The following is a 16,625-nucleotide window of genomic DNA, read 5'->3' as shown; positions in this document are numbered from 1 at the left end:
AACAAAAATTGTAAAAATGGGAAAGGAACCAAGAACCCAAACTCCATTCCCCAGTACAGATTTTTCCATTTATATTTCTCATTTTCTCTCTCTTAAGTCTTCAACCACTCTCAATTTTGAGTCTTATTTCTCTAGCCCCATTTTCACCCTTGTTTTCTATTGTCTTCTGGTTTCAGTTTCATTTTTTTTTCCATTTACTTCGCTCTAAATATTACTTTTCCTATTACATCACCCAGTTTTTGAGTGCTTATGTGTAATTATGAATTACTTTTTCATACACCTTTGGAGCTTCTGCATCTCATCTTCCACCTGACAGATGACTTTGGAATGTATCCCAGGTACACAGTCAAGTTCACAGACACGCAGAGCATGTCAGCTCTATTCCCTTCAGGTTTCATCTTCTAATTAGTCTTGTAATCTGAAAGAAACACTATTCCTATGAGTTCCTGTAGATGCTCCTTGAAATTTAATAGCAGCAAGTAATGGCAAAGAGGGAGAGGGAGAAAAGAGTTTAAGAAACAAAGTATAAGATATTCAAGTAGAGAGTACAAGAAGAAAAAATACATTGTGAAAGGAAGGTCAGTGCAAGACAGTGGGGGAGTTTCTAAAACCAATGAATGTGGAAAGTGGAGGAATAGAAGAGGAAAGAGAAAAAAGAAATTAACCCGGACTGCAACTTGCTGTCCCATATTCAGTAGGTTTGAAAAGGAATCCTTTCCATTAGATGGTCATCTAAACTCTAAAACAATTTTGTGGGGGCAGGTGATAGAAGAAATAAAAACTACCAACTTTCACCATTCTCATGATAATTTTCCTACAAACAATGTCTGGATCCTCAGAAAGGTCAGCATTACAAGGACTTAAAAGCACTGAGCATCCTTTAGCCAGGTTCCATATCTCACCATCTCTGGATTAGTTTTTGCCTTCCTGGACACAACCACTTATTCCACACAAAGCCTACAAATCACTAGGACTTGCTAAAAGAGATCGTTTACAGTTCTTAGCTGTAGTTTATGTGCTTAGTCACACTCTGCTATAGCTTGGCGAGAAGTTCTTTCTGCCATCAAATGGCTGAATAAAAGGAAATGTACTGAGTCACCATAGTTAAACCTATATGCTAGGATCCACACTAACGTAATGTACTTCTGCCAGAAAATGCTGATTTGTTAGAAATGAGTCATAGGAGAAATTTAATGAAAACTAATCTTCCAAGAGCAAGCAAGCCAGGAGCAGTTTGCTTGCATCCCTTCGCCACTATTCTGCTGCTGACTAAGGAAGGCTGCCAGACCCCTGAGAGCTATACCCATGATGCAAGGAAAGCACACACTAACACGGCTGAGATTCTGGGAGTGCACTTTCTCTCCATTCTGGATGATGTACAGGGAGTTTTCTTCCCCCACTAGATTCAGTATTCTCAAGACTGATGGGGAAATAAATGCATCTCAAAGCAGCAACCTGTCCTTGGTGCAGTTATTTTTTACAGTTTCTAAAAACAGCAGCAAAACTCCTGTGATTTTCTTTATAATTCTCAACATACTTTTTAGTCAATGTATTTCATTTAAGGTCTCGCTTTGCATTTGAAATTTTAGTTACAGTTTCTACTAATACATATATCATCCTGAAATTGTGCTGCATGATAAATTCAGCACCCATCTTGTCCTGACTGTACTAATAACAGCAACCTGTATCTTTAAGGTGTACTGCAATGCGCACTGCTACCTCATGGGCAGATACACAGCAGCTCTAACATTACTGGCTCTGTTTTGCAGGCTGATTCTGCACAGGGATAGAATCAATGCCCTAAAAAGCCATTTACATATGCAAAGCTATGCATATAAACCCATCTTTGCAGGACCAGTGATTTCATCTCTTTGTTCATTAAGGAACATATTTTCCCCTCACTTCATGCATTTTAAAACATCCCTCTAATGAGTTTACACAGTAAGCATTAATATTTCTTCTAACATTTTTCCATTAGCTCTGTCAGACTCAATCTCTTATCATTTGTCAAGCTGCACAGAAAATCTGATAATTAACAAATATGTTGCTGTTGTTGCTCAGTGATGAATGCAGCTGTATAAGAGCACGGGTCTCTGCCTTCATAGTATTTGTTGTTCACTCTCACCCTGACAGAGAGCAATGCGGAGGTGTATAAGATGCCATATTTGGTATTTGAATTGTGTGTGCCATCACACATTCAATTATAACATATATACACATACATACAATGTATATATTTAGAATACCTATTACATAGCACAGTAGAATAACATAGGAAAAGGAGAAGGGTAGTCAACAGCATGCTGTGGTTACGTTGTTCTCTAAGGTTTACCATGGAAAACACTTGCCGATTTTCACAACTGATTTTCTAGCAGTGACTTCTCTTAGCAGGTTTAAGTATTGCACAACTTAAGCTACACATTCTGACACAAAATGCTTGGCCTCTGTTTCTCTTTCAGAGATAACGTTAACACCCAGGGTAGTTTTTCTCACAGGCAATTACTACTTTGAAGCCACCCATCCATTTTCTAGAAAATTTCAGCTCCAGAAAGCAATAAATATTGAGCAGAAATGAGCAAAGGAGTGGGTCACAGGGACACAGGTTACTGAGTAGCAGCTGGCACTCATTCATTCTATTGTAGAGCAGAGAATGGGGCTGGATGTTGCAGACCGAAATGATTTAAAAGACTACAGAGAGCAGATATGGGGCTTTTTACTACTGTACCGGTTGGTATTTTCTTTTCCTAAGCTACCTGCAGTATGATGCAGAGACAAGGTGCTCTGTCTAGGATGTTATCCTGAACTTGATCTTGCAGGAAGAAGCCATACATTCATTTTTCACATCTTATTCACATCTTTGTTTTCTCCAGCCTATGGTAAAACACACTGTGCTCACTGCTGCATAGAAAATACACTTGTGTTAAGAAGAATTAACCATTAATTAATCTTAGCATCAGAAGTAAGTTCTACTTTAGCAATTAATTCTGCCAAGGGGGAAAACATAACTTTTACTTTTTGATTTTTATTACATAGCTCAGCTGACCCTATGCGTGGCAATTTGTGAATTCCTCCCCCTCCCCTTAACTGAGAAGCTTTCTAACACAACTTAAGCATTTAGGATGATCAAAGTAACAATGCATTATAGTAAAATCAGCTATTGTAGAAATACAAAGGCATTTTCTTTAACAAGTGATTCTGTTTGCAAATGGTGATGGTATTCTGAAATGCATCCCTAATGGCGAGTAAACACGGTCTGTTCTGTCACTTTGATGGATGTTCACTGCAGTAGTCCGTTATGAAGAGGGAGACGGGAGGACGGGACATCTTTTTATCTGCTTAATGGTAAATAATAGCACATTCATTGCTTATTATTCCTCTCCTGTTGGGCTGATCTGTCTTCCCATCTATCAATTCCATGATGCTACACAAGCTACAAGGATGGTAAAGTCTTGCATCTTTCCCTAGTGAAAAAGCATAGCTGCAATATGCTGCCTGTGCTGCAGCGGTCATCAGTAGAAGCAAAGCTGGATGCCTCTCTGCAAGCTCAAATAGGTCTGTCACATATGCACCTCCGTGCTCTCCCCAAACCAGACTTGAGTGCTCCTGTACTTTTTGCTGATGAAAGGACGGAATCTGAGATGCTGAGAGGTGGGGCCTCTCCCCATGTTGGGCTGTACCATGCAAAGTTGGACCCTGGGGGGAAATGACAATCTGCTTCTGGCTTTCTGAGGTCTGCCAGAAAGGCTAATTGAGTAGATAACCACTGTGATCTGAGAAGTGAGCCACGTGCTCAGCTGAGATGGATGAAGAACTCATTTACTTATGCCAGTTAAACAAAAGAAAATCAGTGAGTTTTTTTCCTTTCAAGAAGTCCCAAATTTGTGCCATTTATTTATTTTTTTTATTATATATTCAGCCCACAGATGGTAGTTGAACTCTTAATTCATTTTTCTTAAAAAAAAAAAATAATAAAAAAAATATCACAGTGCTCACCTATCAGCATGTTATCCAGGAAAATCTCACTAACCTCAAATTGTTAGATACGTCTTTTGTGACCTGATATTCATTGCTCCCACTGTAGTATTTATTCTGCTGGAAAAAAAACCTGATCATTAAAAATGTGGAACAGTGAAGAAAAAATATCAACAAGCAAGCAAGTAAGGTCTTGAAAATATTCCTTAGAGCATGCTGTTATTTGGACTAAAGTGTTTTGATCTAAGGCTTACTTATGAGCTAGTCACTTCTGAGATTTTAAGGAAGTTTTATTGGCATCAAATTGGTGTAAGATAAAGGTCAACCTAATCCATTTTAACAAGTGAAGCAAGATTATTTACCACTCAATTTACAGACCTAAGGAAAGTGAGTTCTGCACTTCATCCACTGGGAGAAACAGAGAAAATAAAGACACAACCCTTGTTTCCTGAAAAAAAAACAAACAAACCTACTCTGTAACTGGGGACTGCCTCACAACCACACTAATAAAACATCTAAAGAAATATCAAGGTGTAAACCACTCAAAGATGATCAGATAATTAGACTGATTGTCACTTAGAACTTGATAAGAGGTGCTGAGCAAAGTGCAAAGATCCTCAAGGGAATGCTGCATGAAAGCTGCATCCTCCAACATAAATGCAGTCTCTGCTCTAGAAGTGGGAAGATGCCAGATCCTTAAAGATCAAGTCATAGGAAGATCGGGAAATCTCAGTCTAAACCTTTGCATTTAAAAAGTCCTTTTAAATATTTGCTGTTCAATGAGGGTGAATTCCATTCATTTCTCCATGTTGTTGCCCATTTAATGAGGCAGAAAAGCATTTTATTACTCCCTTCTGATGAATATACAAGCACCAAAACCCAAAGTTGAGCAGTTAAACAAACAGTAAATTATTTTCAAACCTCCTACTTCTGTCTTCTTGTTTCTCTACTTTTTTCCAGCAGTTACTGCCATCAATCTTTTTAGCTTAACAGAAACAGATTCAAGAGAAATTTCCTTTAAAACTTTGTAGATGTTTAAACTGAAAGAATTAACAGAAGAAATCAGTTTTACCTAAAGCAAATCCAGTGCAAGGTCCCATGAAAGTTGGTAAACTGAAATAAACTTTTCCTCCAAATGACTCCTCTGAAATTCTTGAATGATCGCCTATGGTTAAACTGGAATGCATTTGGAAAGGTTTGAATTGAAACACAGCTAAACCAAAAGACATTTTGGCTTCCTACAGAGGTGTGAAGGATAAAAAAGGGATTTTGATGGACAATGAGTCGTTATTGTGAATTATGCAGTGAGCTAAAAGGACACTGGAATAGTCATCAAAGTTCCTAAGAATGGCTGTCTTCCAGATGAGCTAATAGAGCAGCTTTGTGCTCGGAGGTTAACTGAAATCAAATCTAAGAGTGCTGTGAAATACATTTGCTGTACTTGACTTTCAGAAATGAGAGGTGATTCTGCTGACCTGACTGGCAGCAATAGCTCTGTTTCACACCGCTATCTGCATGAAGATGGACACAAAGCTATACCTAAAACACATACGACACTCTTTAAGCTCCGTGAAGATATTTTAAGGAATCAAGAAGTATTGATCTGAAATCTATGGAATCAGTTACTGAATTTTCAGATATAATCAGTAGGAAGGAATCACTGACCAGCAGTATTCAAAAAACAGGCTTAGAGGATACGTGACTGTAAAAGCAGCCAGTCCTGAGATTAAAGACCTTGGAGGTCCTTCCCAGCCTGATGGAATGAAAGGAAGACCCTAGAATCGAAGCAGCTTACTGCTGTAAAAAATGAACATCATTTCATTTTTGCTGTAACACGACTATGTGTCATTTTTAGGAGCCATACATTTTTCAGGTACAGTGCTAACATTAATTAATGATTAGTTATAGAACTGTCAACTCTCTTTGGGAGCAACTATACATGTCAAGCTGTGAAATAATAAATGTGTGTTCTTTGAAATGAGTTAGTATGCAGCAGAGGGCTTCCTTTTCTGTTATCAATAACTGATTTATAATTTTAAAGAATTGTTCTCACTATGTTTTTTTGAGAGGAAAAATGAATTTTCTACTTTAAGGCTACATTATCTTCATTCAGTAAAAAGACCACAGAGATGTAATGTGATAAAGTCTGCACAGCCTGTGGCTCTGTTACAGATCTCTTGGGCCTTTTTCCAAAGATCAAGCCTTACCCAGAACTGTGCATCTTCCACATTACACGCAATGAATTGAGCCCACGCAATGTGGCAGGCCTTGGCTATGCTGGCGCTGTGAGCAGTAGAAGTGCAAGCAGAAACATGAACTTGAGCTACAAAACCAGGAAGTGCACAACCTGCGCTGCCCTTGACAGCTCTGGCTCTAAGGCTATGGTTCACTGAAGCTCAAAGAGTCCAGTTAATGCAATGGGGGGCTGGGACTGATTTCAAGAGCACAAGAGTCTAAGTTAGTGTTGGTATTCAAGTGTAACTCCAGCCAGTGAGCCTCAATAACAAAAGTCTCACTGATTTCAATTAAAGGAGGCTTGGGTCTATTTACTGAAGCTCAGTCAATTCTTGGAAAAATAATTAATTCCTTGTCATGCCTCATGTGTATTGATTTTTTGTAATTACAATGAAATTGGAGGCAAGGGTGGGAGGAAGGAAATGCACCTGATTTATGTTTAATGCTACGCACAGGTAGTCAAGGACAAAAACTGAGATGCATACCCATCCTCAACACATTCTGCTGTACTTAGGTAGTGGGTAGCAGACACACTGTAAAGAAGAATCTAAAATCACACACTGATGTGCTGAATTCAGTACTGTGGTGTAAAAAGCTGTTTCTATGACACCTCCAAAGCATGTAGAAGAGATGCCCAAGGGGAAGAAGACACAGACAGGACAAGCTTAATGTGTAGTATTAACGACTAAGGAACGAAGACAAAGCATTAGAACAGAGGAGAAAAAACTACAAGCTGTTGCTGATGATTAAGTAGCGAGTAGATAATGTACACATAAATAAATAAAAAAAAAAGGAGAAAAGAAAATACATATGGCTTTACTTGGCAATGATGCTATTAGGAAAAGACAGCATGAGAGCATTTGAACTTCGCTTCCACTCTGTGTTCACTACAATGGCACTCAAGTTGAGATTTTTTTTAACCTGACTTTTTAAGAGATGTTTCTCCTTCTTTAAACATGGTTGTGCAAATGGTTACCTTGTTTCTACATACACGAAAAGAGATTTGATGATGTTATTCAATATTGACAACAATAAAATGGTGACAACACTTATGAAGATGCTCTAATTACTTACAAAGACACAGTAAGACATTTAGGGCTCATTAAAGTCAATATTACACTGACGTCAGCAGGACCACAACTTGAAGAATTATTTCCATTCTTTGCCTAACATTTTCCGCTCTCCAATTCTTCCAAGGGAAAAAAAATAAAAACTATCTTTTACATAAAAGCCCAGCAGACCAAGGTTGAAAAACAGTCTCACATCTAAACATTAGATAGAAATTACTTATATAACGAAAAGACAGAGTTTCAGAATAAGAACCAGTCCTGTGTTCGGTACTTTCATCTAACGGCATGATATTTTAAAATTAAACAAAAAGTGTGCCTGCCTCCAGTGCAGGGAACTCATTTGCATCAAGTTTGGGCAGTTTCTTTAAGCTGTTGTGTTAAAAGTCGGCACTCTAAAGCAAGCTTTCCTCTGGTGACCTACACGCACCATGACAAAGGAGGCTGCAAACTCATGCTTAAAAAAAGAAAAAGAAATAAATTATCTCACTAGGATGGCAGTCTGTTGCCAACACTCTCTGAAATGAAATGATGTTCTTCCCGGCTTTGACAGAGCCCTGTGCACAAAGTCATAGCACAACAAACTGAGTCAGTAATAAATAACCACAGGACAGTGATTGATGATGGCCAATCTGTCTCCAATGGAATTATTGTAACAATACTAAAAATTCTTTCCCTCATATTTAACATTTTGTTTAGGGGTTGTTGATACTGCCAGAAAACCCTTTTGACACAGCTAGCATAAATTGTAACGGGCATTTCAACACTGAAGCACCCAAGCCCAGCCTATTAAAAAAGCTGTCCCTGGACAGGTTGCTGTATGCATAAAATACACTAGTGATTCTCATCTCAGAATGTGTTTGATCTATTCTATATTGCATGCCCTGTCACTAGGGAAGCTTATGAGGTGGATACAGAGATGGAATATGAACATGAAGAAAAAAATAACACTGTAAAAAAATGAGGAATTATGTTTTGCCGAAATCCTCTTGTGCCAACAAATAGCACATGCCATCAAAAATTCAGCAAAGTCTGCCCATTTTGATACGTGGGAAAGTAAAGAAAAAGAAAGCAGCCGGGCTCTGTTAGGCATGTTACAGTAGAGGATTTACTCTGGAGAACCTGAGAGCACTGACTGAGGAGTGCTGGTTGCTGCAGTGCTGTGACTGATGGCCAGATGCAGGGGAAGGCAAGGGATCTGGAGCTGCTGTATGCCATGATCTAATGCTTGGCACATGGACAGCTGAGGAGTTTAATGCTACCAGTCCACCATAATCTTTCAAAATGCAACCCACGTCCTGAATTTTCAGTACAGATTTGCTGTTTACGAGCAAATCAATACATTTGAAAAACATCAAATTAAAAAGGATGCCCAGAGATGTAACTGCGTTCAAGTATTTGTCAAGTACTATGAGATTATTCTTTGAAATACATTCAGCATTTAAATTCCACTTTCCTTAGTTCACATGCCTGAGAAGCTCACAATCCTGTAACATCAAAGACAAACAATAATATCCTGTGTGTTTTTTAAACCCAGACACCCATAACACGATAAGTTCCAGGCAACTTACAAAAATCATTTTTAAAATGAGAGTAGGAAATCAGAAATGCAAACATATTTATTTTTCCAAGTTACTGTAAATTTCTAGCTATGCAGACCTTAGTCTAATTTGTTCTCTTGGTATTCCACAGAAATGACACAACAACACCAATTATATGACACCCAATACTGAAATCCAAGTTGTAATACGAACACTTAAACATGAGGACTGCAGACACAGACAAGAAATTAAAGTGAAGCCTAGAACACATACTTGAGCAAGTGGAGAAATAATGAAAGCAGAGATGACACAATGGGCTGTGAAGAACCATACTGGGATATGAGCTCTGCTGAAAACAGGTCTCTGTGTGACAGTCTGGTTATACAGTTACCTACTCTTCCTGCAGAAAAATCACGTATAAGAGAAGACTCCAAACCTTCTCCACTGAAGTCACTGGCAAAACTACCACCAACTTCACTAGGAGCGGGAGTCAGCCCACAATATTTTGGATCAGGAACTGCATTTCAGAAGAGTGCATGCAGATACCACATCTGTACGAAATGAAATAGGGGAAATCCAGCAAGCAATATAGAATATTAGGAACTAACACTCTGAAAACTCTTAGTGTTTTCCACAAAAATGCATCGATTATCATAAATATCTGAGGCACGTATGCTAAAAAGATATCTCTTTTTCTTTTCAATGTAAACTGTGTTTTGTTTTTGTACTGCTAAAGTACATTAGAGGGAAGGGCACACTCTGCTGGTCAGAAGCACCAGTTACACCAAAAGCTTTTTATTGATACCACAAGCACTAGAAAATAAATCCAATGTTATGACATCTGACTTGTAGTGGTGCTCCTCACTGTTTGATTTACCTTTATTTTATGCTGATTATTATTAAAAGAAAATAGCCACAGTGTTATGTATGGACTTTCATGTGTTTAAACATAAACTTACGTGCTATATGGAATACTTTATTTCCTGAAGATCATTTTAAAAATATTGTTTAAAAGTCTTTACCTTGGGCTTTTCATCCAGTATTTGCTGACGAATCTCCTTGTGTTTTTCTATCAGTTTCTCCTGTCTTTTACTCTGAGCATCCTCTAGCTATAAAAAAACAGCAGATAATCACCTCAGATACTGCATAGCTTCTCCTTCCCACCCCTTCTCTAGCAATAGTTTATACTATTTTGCTTCAGCTTTTATCCTGTGAGCTGTGTGAGATGAATCCTGCTCCCAGAAGAAACGTCCTAGAGCCCTAAATGAACATGCTGGCAAATTTTGGGCTTCATCTAATACAGTGCTCAAGCGTATGCCTAACCACAATAGGAATTAAGCATACTTCACTTGCCAATTCTTTATGTTGTTTTCTGAATTAAAGCTTCTGTAAGCAAAAATGGGCCAGCTTTTGAGTTTAACTCCCTCTGAAAGAAAAGTAAGAGAATATTCAAGAGCAGCATAAGTTTCATAACAACTTCCCACTTCAAAGCACTGCTGTTTGTACTGTCAGCCCACGGTAAAACATGTATAGCTACAGAAATACTAACATCTGTAATGAAATTCTGCAACTTCGATTTACAGTGCTCTAGAATGCTTTATGTATTTCAGTATATGTACAAAAGTGCATTTGAGCCAAAAATATACTCCACAATTAACTGTATATTGACTTCAGAAGTTCTGTATGCAGTCTTTACAGTCATGAAAAAGCATGCCAATTAAAAAATCCACACAATTTAGACATTTCTCAGTACCTGAAAGAAACCATGGAGTATATTTTCCATGAATAAACACCAGATCCAGAAAAAGAATTACAACTTTATTAAAATATGCCCTCATTACTACCTCCTAACCCTATGTACTAAAACTACATACTAAAACTAAAACTAAAACAAAGATAGGTCTGAAATTACAGTTATTCCTTGAGTGGAGTGTTAATAGAAGTCTACATTGCATCTGTTAAAAATCTGTACTAGCAGAGCACTTACATAGAAGCTTGGAATTTGTAGTGTAAAACACAACCTAAAACATGAAAGCTGACATTTTGCCCCCAAATGAAAAATAAACATACAGCCTGACATACCCTTTTTATGTATTGCACCACCTCCTGGATATATGATCGAATCATTTCAGTCTTCTCTCTGGAAAAAGCAGTCAATAAGTTACATTAGATCATAAGATCACATCAACATGTCTAATGGCCCCGGCTTCCTTAAAAACGTTTTGAATGTATGGTCCTGCCTGCTGAACATTTTGTCTTTTCCTTGCTGAGCTTTGTTTTGTAACAGGCCACAGCACTGTTGTGTGAAGGGCTTTGATTTCCCCATGAAAAACTGCAGCAACACCTCCGCTCTTTCACAGTAGTATTTTTCCCCACAGGGTAGTGCCACATCTTCAAGGTGATGGCAGCATTTGTTAAGACCCAACTGTCTGCCTAGGGGAGTGCACACAGATGCACACTGCCACATTGTGGTATTTGCATAGCAGTGAAATCAACTGTCAGTGCGTAGATGCTACTGCTGATGAAGGACTCATCTTGGGTCCACAGCTTTACCCCTGCTGAATTTGAAAGAATTAGAAGTGACTCAAGTTAGACGGCGATTAGGTAACGTTTAGTCAAAGACAAGATCCCTCAGAAGGATACACGCACATGAAACAACATTTTGTGGATACTTGATCAGATTCAGGACAGCACTCTAAAACTTAATTGTCTAATAGTGAATTGCCATTTGTTCTGGTGGCATTAAAATTTGATGCTTCAAGGTAGTTACACACTATTTAAGAAAAATTAACATAACATTTCCTCTCTCTGTATTTTTTTTTCCTTCAAATTTTCTTAAGAAAAGCTTTACTGAAGCAATAGTCCAGCACGGGTGACTCAGATGGGATTCACCAGAAGGTCTCACTACTCCCCGTCCAACTGCCAAAGTGAGGACAAATGGCGTCACTTGGCAGAGGAAAGCCAAGTTTCCCATGTTGCTCCCATCTTACCTCTCCCAAGGGCTCTCTAAAAAGCCTGGAGAAAGAAAGTTCTTGGGAAAGAGAAGAAAAAACAGAAAGGGAAATAAAAATGAATTTTCTCTTGTCTGTTTCTGAGACTTTCTCACTAGTGTCTCATTAACCTCTCAGCTAGCAAATAATTTCCTATTGCAATTGATTTCACCGCTATGATATTTTTGTAACAACTGACCACATTTTTCTAATGAGCACATGCTATTTTATCAGCTCTAACCACATTATTCCTCCCTTCTTTTTTTTTTTTTTTTTTTTCAAAATCAGTTGTTCTCTTTTTGTTGTCATTTTTATAAGATATTTCTAAATTTAGCAAGCATTCTTAAATTATCTGGTGCCATTCATTGTATGCATTTCTGAGACCTTCTTCTACTGTTACCAAATACACAGATATAACAGAGATGCTCCAAAATCTATATAACGGGGTTCTTTCTTTTCTTTTCTTTTCTTTTCTTTTCTTTTCTTTTCTTTTCTTTTCTTTTCTTTTCTTTTCTTTTCTTTTCTTTTCTTTTCTTTTCTTTTCTAAAAAAATTTATTTTATTTTATCAAATATATTACCAGTAAGAGCAGGGATAAGGATAATCTCCAGCCTTTACTTGTTTGTTAGGGAGCATGACCGCCGAGGATAAGGAAAAGGCTGAGGTTCTCAATGCCTTCTTTACATCTGTCTTTAAGACTCTACACACTATCCTGGAAGTATGGGATGGGGAATAGAATAATCCATCATTCAAGTGGAAGCACTGAGAGATCTGTTTCTCCACCTGGTCTGTCACAAGTTCATAGGGCCAGATAGGATCCATCTGAGGGCACTGAGGGAGCTGGTAGAGGTGACTGCCAACCCAATTTCCACCATCTATCAACAGTCCCTGGGTCAACCAGAAAGGTGTCAGAGGATTGGAAGCTTGCCAATGTGACTCTTATCCACAAGAAGGGTGGGAAGGAGGATCTGGGGAAGGACTGGCCTGTTAGCATGACCTCAGTGCTAGCAAAGGTTATGAAACAGATCATCTTGAGTGAGATCATACACAGCATGTATGGGACAACCAGGTGAAAAGGTGCAGCCACCATGGGTTCATGAAAAGCAGGTCCTGCTTGACCAAACTCATTTTCTTCTACAACCAAGTGACTCACCTGGTGGATCAGGGAAAAGCTGTTGACATTGTCTACCTAGACTTTAGCAAAGCCTTTGACACTGCCTCCCACAGTATTTTCCTAGGGAAGCTGGCAGCCCATGGCTTTGACAGGTATACTCTTTGGTGGGTAAAGAACTGGCTGGATGGCCAGGCCCAAAGAGTGGTGGTAAACAGAGTTAAATCCAGCTAGTGTTCCATTACAAGTGGTATTCTCCAGGGGTTAGTATTAGTGCCTGTCCTCTTTAAAATCTTTCATGATGACTTGGACAAGGGGATTGAGGAAATGGACCTGCTGGGGTATTGTCAATGCTTGGCTGAACAGGAGCAAGCAGTGTTCCCAGGTGGCCAAAAAGGCCAATGCCATCCTTGCTTGTATAAGAAATAGTGCTGCCAGCAGGAGCAGAAAGGTGATTACTCCCCTGTACTCAGCTCTGATGAGAATGTACCTCAAGGGCTGTGTCCAGTTTTGGATCCTTCACTACAAGAAAGACATTGAACCCCTGGAGTGTGTCCAGAGAAGGGCAGTGAAGCTGTGAAGAGCCCGAAGCACAAGTCTTATGGGGAGTAGCTGAGGGAGCTGGGACTTTTCAAACTGGAGGAGGCTCAGAGGAGACCTTATCATTCTGTACTACTACCTGAAAGGAGGATGTGGTGAGGTGGGGGTCAGCTTTTTTTCCCCCACATAACTAGCAATAGAACTAGAGGGAATGGCTTCAAAATGCACCAGGGGAGGTTCAGGTTGGAAAAATTACTGCTCTGCAAAGAGTGGTCAGGTGCTGGAACAGGCTGCTCAGGGAGGTGGTTGTGTCACCATCTCTGGAGGTGCTCAAAATACATTTAGATAGGGTATTTAGGGACATGGTTTTGTGGGAAAATATTCATGGCAGGTAGATGGTTGGACTAGAGGATCTTGGAGGTCTTTTCCAAACTTAAAGATTCTATGAAATTTTAGTTCCTTTTCAGTGTTACTGAAATAAAGATTGGTAACAAATAATACCCCAGCAAACAGGCAAAGATGTCCCATTTTCTTTTTGTGCAGCTTGCCAAAACAAATGAATGAGGACAAACAAACCTAGATATCGAGCCCTTGGGAAAAACATACCAACTTGCGTAATTCCAGTTTTTATTGTCTGGTGGTTCACAGACACCACACCCTCAGAGCTCAACTCTTTCACCAGAATTAAGTGCGCACTACAAAAACTGCCAATGGGGGAGAGTCAGTAGCACTGCATTGGAGGGGAATTCACCACAAAGCAGAGCAAACCTTCCCATGTATTACTGCTATTTGTCTTAGGTAGCAGCTTTAAGATGGTTAAGAAAAAAAAGATAAAACTTAGTTAAGGTAAAATCAATCCCTTCAGGAACCAAAGTTGCTACGTCTATTTATAGTCATACACAGTGGAAAAGTATTTGGATTAGCAGCTTCTTGGTGAATAACTCCATCAAGCCACTCAAAGGCATGTCTCCGTACCACACATCAGCACCTCTGCAGCTCATGCAGGCTCTCAGTGTTGGTACAACAGATTAGATTAGTTCCAGGAAATTGAATTAATATCAGCGGAAGTAAGGCAGACTCCACTGCTCTGGTGAGGTACTGCAGTCTGAATAAAGGCCAGCTTCGATTTGGTGTTGAGACTTTTCTCTGATTTTTCCACTTGTGAAAAATCTTGCATTCTCCTAAAATGTGTAAGGATCTGAATGCAGGAATACACTTACTCTTCCATTTGATTTTTATCCTTAGATTTTGCTTCTGTGATCTTCTCCTGCCTCTTCTTGTCCATTTTTTTCTTCAATTCTTTCTTTTCTCTAAAGCATAAAAAATAAAATTAGTTTCAAAACGAATCTAAATGAAAACCATAAAAAGAGGTAATCAATTATAAGGGGAATAGCACCTTACTTTTCACATGTTTCCTTCAGTTTCTTTAGCTGGCTGTTCTGACATTCCTCTGCTACATCTGTCAACTTCTGAATGAGCTAAAAAAAGAATTCCAAGAAAGAGACACATGTATTTTCAGGTAAGCAGCATACGTGCATCTAAGTTTCCTCAAAAATCTGTGGTAAGTCACATGAAGCAGATGAATCAGAAAATGCATAGTCACGTCTATCAGATAAAGGAAGAAAGACACTGAGAACAGGCTCTGCTCTAAAATAAGTCAGAAAGAATCTCTCATCTGCAAAGGAGATTTAGTATGAAACAAATACTAATTCCAGCAGAGTTCTGAGGTAAAAACCATCTGAATGTTTTGTGTTAAAAATGAATTCACCATGATACTACCTAGCTGGATTCTGTAGAAAATGTAGAAAAATTATGTAGATTTTTTTTTTTATGTTTATAATTATCTTTTTTTTAATAAAAAATAAAATCCCTGTGATTCAGGCAACAATTGTTACTTGAATGGGAACTCTCCCTCTGCAGCACAGGGAACCACGTCTATGCACCCACACGGGAGCTGCTCCTGCTGGGTAACACCGGACTCACATACAACTGACGATAAACAGAGCACTGCTTGGGAGTGTCAGCTCCAAGCTACGATCTGCAGGAAAGGATTTGTGAGAAGGCCTTGCTGAGCAATTGCCAGGCATATCACTCCTACAACCTGCTTTTTGGATGGCAGGACAGAGCAGACAAACCCCTTCACACAACAACAAGGTAAAACATTGTATAATTAAAAAAAAAAGTGTGAGATAGGATTGTCCAGATCTGAGAAACAGTTTATGCTCTCACAACACTCTTTAAATATGTTCTCTTTTGCCTGAGAACATTCATCAGCATTAGCTGCCATCTGTCCAGGCTCCTCTACTGCAGCTGAGAGGGCTATGATCTTGCTGTAGTTGTCAGCCAAACTCCAGCTGTGAAAACACAAGCCGGCTCAGACTGATACCATACACAGACTATGTACTGTATCCCCTTGAAGCATTCATCTACAGTAGGAACACTCCTTGGCATAACTCTATACCCTGGAGAACGTTTGAAACTATTTTCATTTATTTATTTTATGGTGTTTCTATTTATTTTCCAGCTAATCCTGCCTTCTTTAGTGTTGTACATTGGAAAAAAAAAAAAAGTGGCAGAACAAAATGGGAACATCATCCAAAACCTGCAGTAAACTGAGGCTTATGTAACTAGAGGTAAGCACTCAGTTCCACAGCAGTAATAATAAACCTGTTGCCTTTCTGCTTTTTATCCAAGACCGTCCAAGTATATTAGAGGTGTTGGTGACAAATTGACATAACTCCTTGGGGTTGCAGTGCATCACAAGGAAGCCAAGTTCTGAAACAGACTCCAAGAGACAGTAAGCCACCCTCCACTCTAATATCACACCGGTTTCATTACTAACCCAGAGACTGCTAAAGAAAAGCAGAGGCTGTAACAAACGTACCAACTTAATGTGCTCTCGCTTCTGGTATTTTTCACTGTAATACTGCTCCTGTCGGAGGTTTAGCAGCTGCTGCTGTTGCTTTTCTTTCAGTTCAACTAGCTTCTGGGTCATTTCAGAGTCAAGGGCAGCCAATTCTTGTTCAATAGTTGACGAACCGTGGTCTGGGCTGCCCGTTTCAGATCTGTAAAGACACACATACGCACTGGCTTTAAGTCGCTGTGTCTGTTCTGCCCCATATCTAAAACATGTTTTTTGCCTGGTAACACATAATTCATCAATAAGTTTC

At 39.0% G+C, this 16,625-nt stretch overlaps 1 protein-coding gene across 3 annotated transcripts in view; it reads right to left on the bottom strand.

Annotated features, from left to right (window-relative positions):
- The window catches only part of PLCB1 (phospholipase C beta 1), a 359,203-nt gene that overhangs the window by 53,411 nt on the left and 289,167 nt on the right, over positions 1-16,625 (bottom strand). For all 3 annotated transcript variants that reach the window (XM_072331035.1, XM_072331034.1, XM_072331036.1), the window contains 5 exons: positions 16,340-16,520; positions 14,857-14,933; positions 14,676-14,765; positions 10,898-10,955; positions 9,838-9,924 (listed from right to left, as the gene is read on the bottom strand). In XM_072331035.1, the coding sequence (XP_072187136.1) occupies positions 9,838-9,924; positions 10,898-10,955; positions 14,676-14,765; positions 14,857-14,933; positions 16,340-16,520 (493 nt within the window). The remainder of the gene's footprint in view (positions 1-9,837; positions 9,925-10,897; positions 10,956-14,675; positions 14,766-14,856; positions 14,934-16,339; positions 16,521-16,625) is intronic.

The sequence above is a fragment of the Excalfactoria chinensis genome, chromosome 3, assembly GCF_039878825.1.
Source record: "Excalfactoria chinensis isolate bCotChi1 chromosome 3, bCotChi1.hap2, whole genome shotgun sequence".
NCBI classification, from domain to species: domain Eukaryota; kingdom Metazoa; phylum Chordata; class Aves; order Galliformes; family Phasianidae; genus Excalfactoria; species Excalfactoria chinensis.
The sequence above is the reverse complement of the archived record's forward strand: the minus strand, read 5'-3'. Positions and strand labels throughout refer to the sequence as shown.